This window comes from Rhinopithecus roxellana, chromosome 9 (genome assembly GCF_007565055.1).
Source record: "Rhinopithecus roxellana isolate Shanxi Qingling chromosome 9, ASM756505v1, whole genome shotgun sequence".
Lineage (NCBI taxonomy): Eukaryota > Metazoa > Chordata > Mammalia > Primates > Cercopithecidae > Rhinopithecus > Rhinopithecus roxellana.
The window spans coordinates 142,674,993-142,687,827 of NC_044557.1; the positions used below are offsets into that span (position 1 = coordinate 142,674,993).

The window sequence follows — 12,835 nt, forward strand, 5'->3', positions numbered from 1 at the left end:
ATATAATGATGAGTCACTTCATCACAAAGGCATAACAATTATTAATACATATGCATCCATCATCACGGCACACAAATATATAGAGTAAACAATGACAGGACTGAAGGTAGAAATTAACAAGAGTAGGATATTTCCTCACCCCACTCTCCATAATGTACAGAACTTCTAGGCAGAAGATCAATAAAGAAACAGAGAACTTCAAAAACACAGTGGACCAAATATCCTAGAAGACATATACAGAACATTCCACTCAACAGCATGAGAATATATATTCTTCTGAAGTGCACACAGAACATTCTCTGGGACAGATAAAATTCTAAGTTACAAAACAAATCTTACCAAATTTAGGAAGACTGAAATAATGGCAAACACATTTTCCAATCACAAAGAAACCGAAGTAGAAATTAACAGCAGAAGGAAAATGGAGACTTCACAAATATGTGGAAATTAAGCAACATGATCCTGAACAATCAACAGGTCAAAAAAAATCAAAAAGGAAACTGGACAATAATTTGAGAACAATAATGGACACACAATATGCCAAAACTTATGGAAGGAAACAAAAGCAGTACCAATAGGCAAGTTTATGGCAAGAAACACATTAGAAAAGAAGGAAGATTTAAATAAACAACCTATTTTTACACCAGATAAAGAACAAAGTAATGCAAAGTTAGCACAGGAAAGACACAATAAAGATTAGAGTAGAAATAAATGAAAATCTAATTAAAGGTTAGAGCAGAAATAAATGAAATAGAGAAATGAAAAAAAAAACCTAAAAATTTCTTTTCAAAAGATAAACAAAATTGACAATCCTTTAGCTAGATTAAGAAAAAAATAGAGAACACTCAAATAAAAAAATCAGAAATGAAACAGGAGGCATTGCAATTGATGCCACATAAACTAAAAGGATTCTAAGAAACTATTATGAACAATTATACACCAACAAATTGGGAAACCTAGAAGAAAGGGATAAATTACTAGAAACCTATAATCTACCAAGACTGAAGTATGGAGAGCTAGAAAATCTGAAAGGATCTATAATAATAAGTGCATTGAATCTGTAATGAAAACCCTTCCAACAAAGGAAAGTTTAGGACCAGATGGCTTCACCAGCGAATTTTACCTAACAGTTAAACGACTAATGCCAGTCATTCTCAAACTCTTCCAAAAAATTGAAGAGAAGGGAACACTTCCAAACTCATTTTACACAGCCAGCATGACCCTGATATCAAAACTAGAAAACAGCACTATGAGAAAACTACTTGCCAATATCCATTATGGACATAAAAGCAAAAACTCTAAACAAAATGATGGCAAACTGAATTCAACGGTACATTAAAAAGATCATATACAATGACCAAGTGAGATGCATCCTTGGGATGTAAAGGTGCTTCAACTATGAAAATCAGTCAAAGCAATAAAATACATTAACAGATCAAAGGATAAAAATTACACGAATATCTCAATAGATGCAGGAAAGCGATGAAATTCAATATCTTTTCACGATAAAAAACCCTCAAATGAGAAACAGTTTCAAATGATCTTATATGTAGAAAACCTAAAGATTCCCCAAAAGCTTATTAGAATAAACAAATTCAGGAAAGTTGCAGGATACAAAATCAACCATCAGTTCCACTTCTATACACTAACAATGAACAGTCTGAAAAGGAAATGAATACCATTTACAACAGCATCAAAAAGTAGTAGAAAAATACTTAAGAACAAACTTGATCAAGCAGGCAAAAGACATATACACTGAAAACTATAAAACACTGCTGAAAGAAATTAAAGAAGACACAAATAAATGAAAAGACATTCCATGTTCAGGGATTCAAAGACTAAACATTATTAAGATGTCCATACTGCCTACAGTGACCTACATATTCAATAAAATCCCTATGCACATCCCAGTGAGATTTTTTGCAGAAACAGAAAAAAAATTCTAAAATATATACGTAATCACAAGACTCTGAATAAGCCATAAACGATACTGAAAAAAAAGACCAAAGCTGTAGGCCTCACATTCCTGATTTCAAAACATATTACCAAGCTACAATACCAAATCAATATGGTTCTGGCATAAAGACAGAAACATGCATAGACCAACAGAATGGAACACAGAGCTCAGATAAATTCAACACATATATGGGGGGAAGCTGGAACCCTTAAGTACTGTTGTTCAGATATAAAATGCTACATTGCTTTGGAAAACCATATGGAGTTTCTTTAAAAAACTGAAAACAGAACCATATGACCCCACAGTACCACTTCTGGGTATTTATCCACAAGAAATGAAATCAGGATCTTGAAGAGATATTTGCACTCCACTTGCACTTCACTATAGCATTACTCACAATAGCCAAAAGGTGGCAACAACCTAAGTGTTCACTGAAGGATGAATAAAGAATACGTACTACAGTAGGCTCCCCTTATCTCTCCATGCGGGATGCGTTCTAAGACCCCCAGTGGATGCCTGAAATTTTGAATAGTCCCGGACCCTATGTATAGATGACCCTTAAACAAAATGGGCTTGAACTGTATAGATCCACTAAAATGCGGATTGTTTTCCATCAAATGAGGACCGATAATACGGCACTTGTGGGGCATGAAACCCGAGTATGCAGAAGCCCGCTTTTCTTATACGTGGATTCTACAAGGCTGACTGCAGGACTTGAGTACGTGGGGACTTTGGTATATAAGGGAGGTCCTGGAGCCGATCCCCTGTGTGGATGACTGTATACTATGTTTTTCCTATACATATCTATATAAAATAAAATTTAATTTATAAATTAGTCACAGTAAGAGATTAACCATAATAACTAATAATAAAATAGAACAATGATAACAATATGCCACCACCATTGTTCTCTGGGGGCTATTATTCAGTAAAATAAGGGTTACTTGAACACAAACACTGCGATAATTGGACAGCTGATCTCATCACAGAGACGTCTATTAAGTGACTAAAGGATAGGCGAATATAGGATGGCTATGCCGGACAAGGGGTGATTCACATCTGGTCAGGATGGAGCAGGACTGAGAGATTTCATTATGCTACTGAGAACAGCATGCAATTTAAAATTTAAAATAGTTTATTTCTGGAATTCTCCATTGAATATTTTTTAACATTAGCAAACAAACTGCAGAAAGTGAAACCACAGATAAGAGAGACTACTGTATATACATATACTGGACCTCGTTTAATTACTTCATCAAATTTAGTGGATTTATCCACTTTGCTTTTACCTTTTGCAAGTAAAGAACTGTTCCCTTCAGTACAGCATAAAAGGTTTTCCATCCTCGTTTTCCTCTTGGAGCTAGAAAGGGGGAAAAATGTAAAATTTTATTTGACATCAGCATTTTAGAAAGAGAATCTAAATGATCAACATGGTGACAGTGTTTCAATATTCTACCCAGCTACCAAAACTAATAACAATAAGAACTAAAATTGTCTGAGCCTTATGGTATACCAGGCAGCATTCTAAAATGTTTTCCATATACGATCTTAACATTTACAAGGATCCTACCAAGTTGGTACTATTGCTTTCTTCTTCTTACAAAACCGAAACACAGGGCAATAACTTGCTAATGGTCCCACAACTAGGAAGAAGAGAAGGCTGAAAAGCCAGGTAGCATGGCTGACTACAGACTGGGTAAGCACCGGAGGCATACTGGATATACATAGCAATCCAAGAGAAAGCTTAAAAAGGTCATGTACCAGAGTGCTTTACAGCTTCTTCAACGATTCTAGGAATCATAAAGTAGTCTCAGAATATGAAAGGACTGCTTCTGGCATTTCTCCCACACCTCCCTCAACCAGACTGCAAGTTTAATTATTATTACTCCTATTGCAACCTGTGCATATCTCTACTGAGAATCTTGCTGTAATGTACTATTTTTGTCTAAATGTCTCTTTCACTAGACTATGAATGTCTTGATAGGAGGTATCCTTCATCTTTAGAATTCACTAAACCTAGCACAGTGCAAGGCAGACAATAACACAATCATACAAATTCTCCAAATTAATTAATTCTTTCAGAAATTCTTAAATTTCTTCTGTCTATATTTTCCTGGATATAAAGTAGATTTTCTCTATTGACTTACATAAACTCTTACAAATTGTCCTCAAGTAAAAAGCATTAGATTAGCAAAACAGTATAGGATTTATTATCTTAATAAAATTAAAATCTGTAACTGGAAAATGTTATTGCTTGAACGTCATTTTTCTAAACATGTCTGCCGAAATAGACAGGGAGAGCCATTTACTCATGCTCTGTATCAAACACTTGGCTGTCTATAGTCCGTCTTTAACTTGGATACCTGATTACAACAGAAAGTACATTATTGTTAACCAAATCCTTTAAATCTCTTTTGACTGAATACTCAAGAATTCTTAGACTTGGAACTAGGTGAATAGCCACTTACAGAACACAGGCAATCCTGCCAACACCATAATGAGATATCCACCTGGCAAGAAAGGAGTCAAAATATCCGCCCTGCAGGTTTGCAAGGGAGATAATAAATATCATCCCTTCTGTCTTCACTAGGTGAGGCTGAAAGGTATACTAAAAATATATATAACCAAAAAAAAAAAAAAAAGATAACCATACATCATGTGTAATGTAAACATTCACTACATTGTTCAACAGATGTGAAATTCTGATACTGCTCACATGAGTACTGTGCACACAGAAGGGACCAGGGCCGAGAGGGCTGCTGCAGAGCAGGACCCCAGGCGGCATGGTGTGTAGGAGGCACCTGACCTGAAAGCAGAGCCACTGGTTTCCAGACCCTTCACAATCTTACCTGTTCTGAAACCTATCCTCCCCCTCCGCAGCCCCTAACAAGTCACTCTACTGCGCTGTACTTCAGCTGTACTTTTGCTTCGTTTTAAAATGTGGGTAATTCCTAGAACTTAAGGCAAAGCACTGGCTAATGCTGGTATGGAACCTAGAGAAAATCTTTTGGTTTTCAACAGAGGAGCCATAGGCCCTGAAGTATGAAGGCTTTCCCCAAGCCCTAAAGCTAATTTATTGGCATCTTGAGATCCCTTTAGTTTAAAAATCTATACATCTATGTTTCTACTTTTGCAGTAAATCTATGAATCCGAATACACGTTTACAAAATTTTAAACAGTTCTTTCTCATGACTACACTAAGCCTACTAGAGACAGATTCCAAAGAGCTCTCCAAGTGAAATGTGATTTTAAAAGTCACTCATGAGTGACTAATACTCACTAAGTCAGTTACTTAGTAACTGACTTACTAATTGTACTCACTTACTATACTCTCTACTTTTCTATTTCCCACAGAAGTATACAACTTAACCTTATCTTTGGCCAGTTACAATTTAGTTATCTAACACATGGATGCAACAACCTATAATCCTCCCAAAAAGATAACTAGGGAGCAATTATTCACCAGTATTTAGCTGGCGTGGTATAAAAGCACTGCTCTAAGTGCTCTGACACGTATTAATCCATTTAACTCATATCATAATGATAAGAGTAAGGTACTATCGATACTTCCATCTTACATGAGACAGATGGGTGCCAACAAGCAGAATTCAGGGGAAGAAGGGACCACCGTGCACCGTGGGCTGGGAAGGCCCTCTAAAGCAGGTGCAACTGCTCTGACTTGACAAACAACCACACACACAGTGCCGCTGCTGCCATCAGACGCTTGGCGAGGCTCTTCAGGTAAAACACAATGACCTGGACATTAATGAATCACAAGCACTGGTCCTCATCGTGAGGCCTGTAGAGAGAGTTAAAGTGATTTCACAGCATGTGTGTCATTAAACACACAGAGCTCCGTAAAGAGTTGTAATTTCATATAATGAACTTGATGAGAGGAAAAGTGAGAAGAGTGAGAAGATTAACGACAGGAAGCCTAATGTAGCAACTGAGAGGCTTTAACTACAAGAGAAGTGGGGAATCAATAGGCTGCCATCCTTTCATATCCAGGTATCTGATTAAAAGACACCATTTTACATGTGAGCCCATCTTTTCACTGCAGTTTTTACTATGCATACTTAAGGTCCGAAGATAATCAACTGCTCTCCTTCTTGAAAATACAAGAACCTTGTAGGGTTTTGATTCCAATAATCTGCCTCTATCCTTAGTTTGGCTTTTTTTTGGGTGTGTTTGTTTTAGTGCTACTGAAACAGACATCAGTGTTTTTCTTTTTTTTTTTTTTTGTTTTTTTGTTTTTGTGCTGTACCTTGTTTTTTATTTTTTTATTTTTATTTTTATTTTTTTTTATCATTAAAGTTCTAGGGTACATGTACATAACTTGCAGGTTTGTTACATATGTATACTTGTGCCATGTTGGTGTGCTGCACCCATCAACTCGTCAGCACCCATCAATTTGTCATTTATATCAGGTATAACTCCCAATGCACTCCCCCCCCCCCCCCGCCCCACTCCCCATGATAGGCCCCAGTGTGTGATGTTCCCCTTCCCGAGTCCAAGTGATCTCATTGTTCAGTTCCCACCTATGAGCGAGAACATGCGGTGTTTGGTTTTCTCTTCTTGTGATAGTTTGCTAAGAATGATGGTTTCCAGCTGCATCCACGTCCCTACAAAGGATGCAAACTCATCCTTTTTTGTGGCTGCGTAATATTCCATGGTGTATATGTGCCACATTTTCTTAATCCAGTCTGTCACAGATGGACATTTGGGTTGATTCCAAGTCTTTGCTATTGTGAATAGTGCCGCAATAAACATACATGTGCATGTGTCTTTATAGCAGCATGATTTATAATCCTTTGGGTATATACCCAGTAATGGGATGGCTGGGTCATATGGTACATCTACTTCTAGATCCTTGAGGAATCGCCATACTGTTTTCCATAATGGTTGAACTAGTTTACAATCCCACCAACAGTGTAAAAGTGTTCCTATTTCTCCACATCCTCTCCAGCACCTGTTGTTTCCTGACTTTTTAATGATTGCCATTCTAACTGGTGTGAGATGGTATCTCATTGTGGTTTTGATTTGCATTTCTCTGATGGCGAGTGATGATGAGCATTTTTTCATGTGTCTGTTGGCTGTATGAATGTCTTCTTCTGAGAAATGTCTGTTCTTATCCTTTGCCCACTTTTTGATGGGGTTGTTTGTTTTTTTCTTGTAAATTTGTTTGAGTTCTTTGTAGGTTCTGGATATCAGCCCTTTGTCAGATGAGTAGATTGCAAAAATTTTCTCCCATTCTGTAGGTTGCCTGTTCACTCTGATGGTAGTTTCTTTTGCTGTGCAGAAGCTCTTTAGTTTAATTAGATCCCATTGGTCAATTTTGGCTTTTGCTGCCGTTGCTTTTGGTGTTTTAGACATGAAGTCCTTGCCCATGCCTATGTCCTGAATGGTACTACCTAGGTTTTCTTCTAGGGTTTTTATGGTATTAGGTCTAACATTTAAGTCTCTAATCTATCTTGAATTAATCTTCGTATAAGGAGTAAGGAAAGGATCCAGTTTCAGCTTTCTACTTATGGCTAGCCAATTTTCCCAGCACCATTTATTAAATAGGGAATCCTTTCCCCATTTCTTGTTTCTCTCAGGTTTGTCAAAGATCAGATGGCTGTAGATGTGTGGTATTATTTCTGAGGACTCTGTTCTGTTCCATTGGTCTATACCTCTGTTTTGGTACCAGTACCATGCTGTTTTGGTTACTGTAGCCTTGTAGTATAGTTTGAAGTCAAGTAGCGTGATGCCTCCCGCTTTGTTCTTTTGACTTAGGATTGTCTTGGCAATGCGGGCTCTTTTTTGGTTCCATATGAACTTTAAAGCCGTTTTTTCCAATTATGTGAAGAAACTCATTGGTAGCTTAATGGGGATGGCACTGAATCTATAAATAACCTTGGGCAGTATGGCCATTTTCACGATATTGAGTCTTCCTATCCATAAGCATGGTATGTTCTTCCATTTGTTTGTGTCCTCTTTTATTTCACTGAGCAGTGGTTTGTAGTTCTCTTGAAGAGGACCTTTACATCCCTTGTAAGTTGGATTCCTAGGTATTGTATTCTCTTTGAAGCAATTGTGAACGAAAGTTCATTCCTGATTTGGCTCTCTGTTTGTCTGTTACTGGTGTATAAGAATGCTTGTGATTTTTGCACATTAATTTTGTATCCTGAGACTTTGCTGAAGTTGCTTATCAGCTTAAGGAGATTTTGGGCTGAGACGATGGGGTTTTCTAAATATACAATCATGTCATCTGCAAACAGGGACAATTTGACTTCTTCTTTTCCTAACTGGATACCCTTGATTTCTTTCTCTTGCCTGATTGCCCTAGCCAGAACTTCCAACACTATGTTGAATAGGAGTGGTGAGAGAGGGCATCCCTGTCTTGTGCCAGTTTTCAAAGGGAATTTTTCCAGTTTTTGCCCATTCAGTATGATATTGGCTGTGGGTTTGTCATAAATAGCTCTTATTCTTTTGAGGTACGTTCCATCAATACCGAATTTATTGAGCGTTTTTAGCATGAAGGGCTGTTGAATTTTGTCAAAAGCCTTTTCTGCATCTATTGAGATAATCATGTGGTTCTTGTCTTTGGTTCTGTTTATATGCTGGATGACGTTTATTGATTTGCGAATGTTGAACCAGCCTTGCATCCCAGGGATGAAGCCCACTTGATCATGGTGGATAAGCTTTTTGATGTGCTGCTGAATCCGGTTTGCCAGTATTTTATTGAGGATTTTTGCATCGATGTTCATCAGGGATATTGGTCTAAAATTCTCTTTATTTGTTGTGTCTCTGCCAGGCTTTGGTATCAGGATGATGCTGGCCTCATAAAATGAGCTAGGGAGAATTCCCTCTTTTTCAATTGATTGGAATAGTTTCAGAAGAACTGGTACCAGCTCCTCCTTGTACCTCTGGTAGAATTCAGTTGTAAATCCATCTGGTCCTGGACTTTTTTTGGTTGGTAGGCTATTAATTATTGCCTCAATGTCAGAGCCTGCTATTGGTCTATTCAGGGATTCAACTTCTTCCTGGTTTAGTCTTGGAAGAGTGTAAGTGTCCAGGAAATTACCCATTTCTTCTAGATTTTCTAGTTGATTTGCGTAGAGGTGTTTATAGTATTCTCTGATGGTAGTTTGTATTTCTGTGGGGTCGGTGGTGATATCCCCTTTATCATTTTTTATTGCGTCTATTTGATTCTTCTCTCTTGTCTTATGAGTCTTGCTAGCGGTCTGTCAATTTTGTTGATTTTTTCAAAAAACCAACTCCTGGATTCATTGATTTTTTGGAGGGATTTTTGTGTCTCTATCTCCTTCAGTTCTGCTCTGATCTTAGTTATTTCTTGCCTTCTGCTAGCTTTTGAATGTGTTTGCTCTTGCTTCTCCAGTTCTTTTAATTGCGATGTTAGAGTGTCCATTTTAGATCTTTCCAGCTTTCTCTTGTGGGCATTTAGTGCTATAAATTTCCCTCTACACACTGCTTTAAATGTGTCCCAGAGATTCTGGTATGTTGTATCTTTGTTCTCATTGGTTTCAAAGAACATCTTTATTTCTGCCTTCATTTCGTTATGTACCCAGTAGTCATTCAGGAGCAGGTTGTTCAGTTTCCTGTAGTTGAGCGGTTTTGATTGGGTTTCTTAGTCCTGACTTCTAGTTTGATTGCACTGTGGTCTGAGAGACAGTTGGTTATAATTTCTGTTCTTTTACATTTGCTGCGGAGTGCTTTACTTCCAATTATGTGGTCAATTTTGGAATAAGTGCGATGTGGTGCTGAGAAGAATGTATATTCTGTTGATTTGGGGTGGAGAGTTCTATAGATGTCTATTAGGTCCACTTGGTGCAGAGATGAGTTCAATTCCTGGATATCCTTGTTAACTTTCTGTCTCGTTGATCTGTCTAATGTTGACAGTGGAGTGTTGAAGTCTCCCATTATTATTGTATGGGAGTCTAAGTCTCTTTGTACGTCTCTAAGGACTTGCTTTATGAATCTGGGTGCTCCTGTATTGGGTGCATATATATTTAGGAGAGTTAGCTCTTCCTGTTGAATTGATCCCTTTACCATTATGTAATGGCCTTCTTTGTCTCTTTTGATCTTTGAGGGTTTAAAGTCTGTTTTATCAGAGACTAGGATTGCAACTCCTGCTTTTTTTTGTTCTCCATTTGCTTGGTAGATCTTCCTCCATCCCTTTATTTTGAGCCTATGTATGTCTCTGCATGTGAGATGGGTCTCCTGAATACAGCAGACTGATGGGTCTTGACTCTTTATCCAGTTTGCCAGTCTGTGTCTTTTAATTGGAGCATTTAGTCCATTTACATTTAAGGTTAATATTGTTATGTGTGAACTTGATCCTGCCATTATGATATTAACTGGTTATTTTGCTCGTTAGTTGATGCAGTTTCTTCCTAGCCTCGATGGTCTTTACATTTTGGCATGTTTTTGCAATGGCTGGTACCGGTTGTTCCTTTCCATGTTTAGGGCTTCCTTCACGGTCTCTTGTAAGGCAGGCCTGGTGGTGACAAAATCTCTAAGCATTTGCTTATCTGTAAAGGATTTTATTTCTCCTTCACTGATGAAACTTATTTTGGCTGGATACGAAATTCTGGGTTTAAAATTCTTTTCTTTAAGAACGTTGACTATTGGCCCCCACTCTCTTCTGGCTTGTAGAGTTTCTGCTGAGAGGTCTGCTGTTAGTCTGATGGGCTTCCCTTTGTAGGTAACTCGACCTTTCTCTCTGGCTGCCCTTAAGATTTTTTCCTTCATTTCAACTTTGGTGAATCTGGCAATTATGTGTCTTGGAGTTGCTCTTCTCGAGGAGTATCTTTGTGGCGTTCTCTGTATTTCCTGAATTTGAATGTTGGCCTGCCCTACTAGGTTGGGGAAGTTCTCCTGGATGATATCCTGAAGAGTGTTTTCCAACTTGGTTCCATTTTCCCCCTCACTTTCAGGCACCCCAATCAGACGTAGATTTGGTCTTTTTACATAATCCCATACTTCTTGCAGGCTTTGTTCATTTCTTTTTCTTCTTTTTTCTTTTGGTTTCTCTTCTCGCTTCATTTCATTCATTTGATCCTCAATCGCTGATACTCTTTCTTCCAGTTGATCGAGTCGGTTACTGAAGCTTGTGCATTTGTCACGTATTTCTCGTGTCATGGTTTTCATCTCTGTCATTTCATTTATGACCTTCTCTGCATTAATTATTCTAGCTATCAATTCTTCCACGCTTTTTTCAAGATTTTTAGTTTCTTTGCACTGGGTACGTAATTCCTCCTTTAGCTCTGAGAAGTTTGATGGACTGAAGCCTTCTTCTCTCATCTCGTCAAAGTCATTCTCTGACCAGCTTCGATCAGTTGCTGGCGATGGGCTGCGCTCCTTTGTAGGGGGAGATGCGCTCTTATTTTTTGAATTTCCAGCTTTTCTGCCCTGCTTCTTCCCCATCTTTGTGGTTTTATGTGCCTCTGGTCTTTGATGATGGTGACGTACTGATGGGGTTTTGGTGTAGGTGTTCTTCCTGTTTGATAGTTTTCCTTCTAATAGTCAGGTCCCTCAGCTGTAGGTCTGTTGGAGATTGCTTGAGGTCCACTCCAGACCCTGTTTGCCTGAGTCTCAGCAGCAGAGGTTGCAGAAGATAGAATATTGCTGAACAGCGAGTGTACCTGTCTGATTCTTACTTTGGAAGCTTCCTCTCAGGGGTGTACTCCACCCTGTGAGGTGTGGGGTGTCAGACTGCCCCTAGTGGGGGATGTCTCCCAGTTAGGCTACTCAGGGGTCAGGGACCCACTTGAGCAGGCAGTCTGTCCGTTCTCAGATCTCAACCTCTGTGTTGGGAGATCCACTGCTCTCTTCAAAGCTGTCAGACAGAGTTGTTCGCATCTGCACAGGCCTCTGCTGCTTCCCCTGTTGTTGTTTAGCTGTGCCCTGTCCCCAGAGGTGGAGTCTACAGAGACAGGTTTCCTTGAGCTGCTGTGAGCTCCACCCAGTTCGAGCTTCCCAGCAGCTTTGTTTACCTACTTAAGCCTCAGCAATGGTGGGCGCCCCTCCCCCAGCCTCACTGCTGCCTTGCGGTTAGATCGCAGACTGCTGTGCTACCAATGAGGGAGGCTCCGTGGCTGTGGGACCCTCCTGGCCAGGTGTGGGTATAATCTCGTGGTGTGCCCGCTTGCTTAAAGCGCAGTATTGGGGTGGGAATTACCCGATTTTCCAGGTGTTGTGTGTCTCAGTTCCCCTGGCTAGGAAAAGGGATTCCCTTCCCCCTTGCGCTTCCCAGGTGAGGCAATGCCTCGCCCTGCTTCAGCTCTCGCTCGTCGGGCTGCAGCAGCTGACCAGCACTGATTGTCCAGCACTCACCAGTGAGATGACCCCAGTACCTCAGTTGAAAATGCAGAAATCACCGGTCTTCTGTGTCGCTCACGCCGGGAGCTGGAGACTGGAGCTGTTCCTATTCGGCCATCTTGCTCCGCCCCCCACACATCATTGTTTTTCTATAACATGCTACTGTCGGTTTGACGTTTACTTTTATCTTTACTGATCACTTCTTTCTGTACCTCAGATTGTTTTCTGGAGGCCGTTTTCAATTACTTCTTGAAGTCTACCCTTAGAAGTTCCTTTAGTGAGGAGGGTCTTCTGGTGGTCAATCTTCTTCTATTTTTGTTCGCATAATAAATGTCCTTATTTCATTAAAATTCTAAGTTGATAATTGCTTTTTCTTATGAAGATATTATTTCACTATCTTTTGGCTAACACCACTGTTGCAGTATTGCTAGTGTTTAGATCTGTGTGCCCACCCAAATCTCACGTTCAACTGTAATCCCCAGTGTTGGAGGTGCAGCCTGGTGGGAGATAATTGGACCATGGGGGTGGTTTCTCATGAATGGTTTAGCACCATCC

General features: G+C 39.4%; 1 protein-coding gene across 2 annotated transcripts in view; it reads right to left on the minus strand.

Annotated features, from left to right (window-relative positions):
• PSD3 (pleckstrin and Sec7 domain containing 3) overlaps positions 1 to 12,835 on the minus strand; it is a 492,789-nt gene that overhangs the window by 66,627 nt on the left and 413,327 nt on the right. For both annotated transcript variants that reach the window (XM_010363497.2, XM_030937734.1), the window contains one exon: positions 3,247 to 3,317. In XM_010363497.2, coding sequence (XP_010361799.1) covers positions 3,247 to 3,317 — 71 coding nt within the window. The remainder of the gene's footprint in view (positions 1 to 3,246; positions 3,318 to 12,835) is intronic.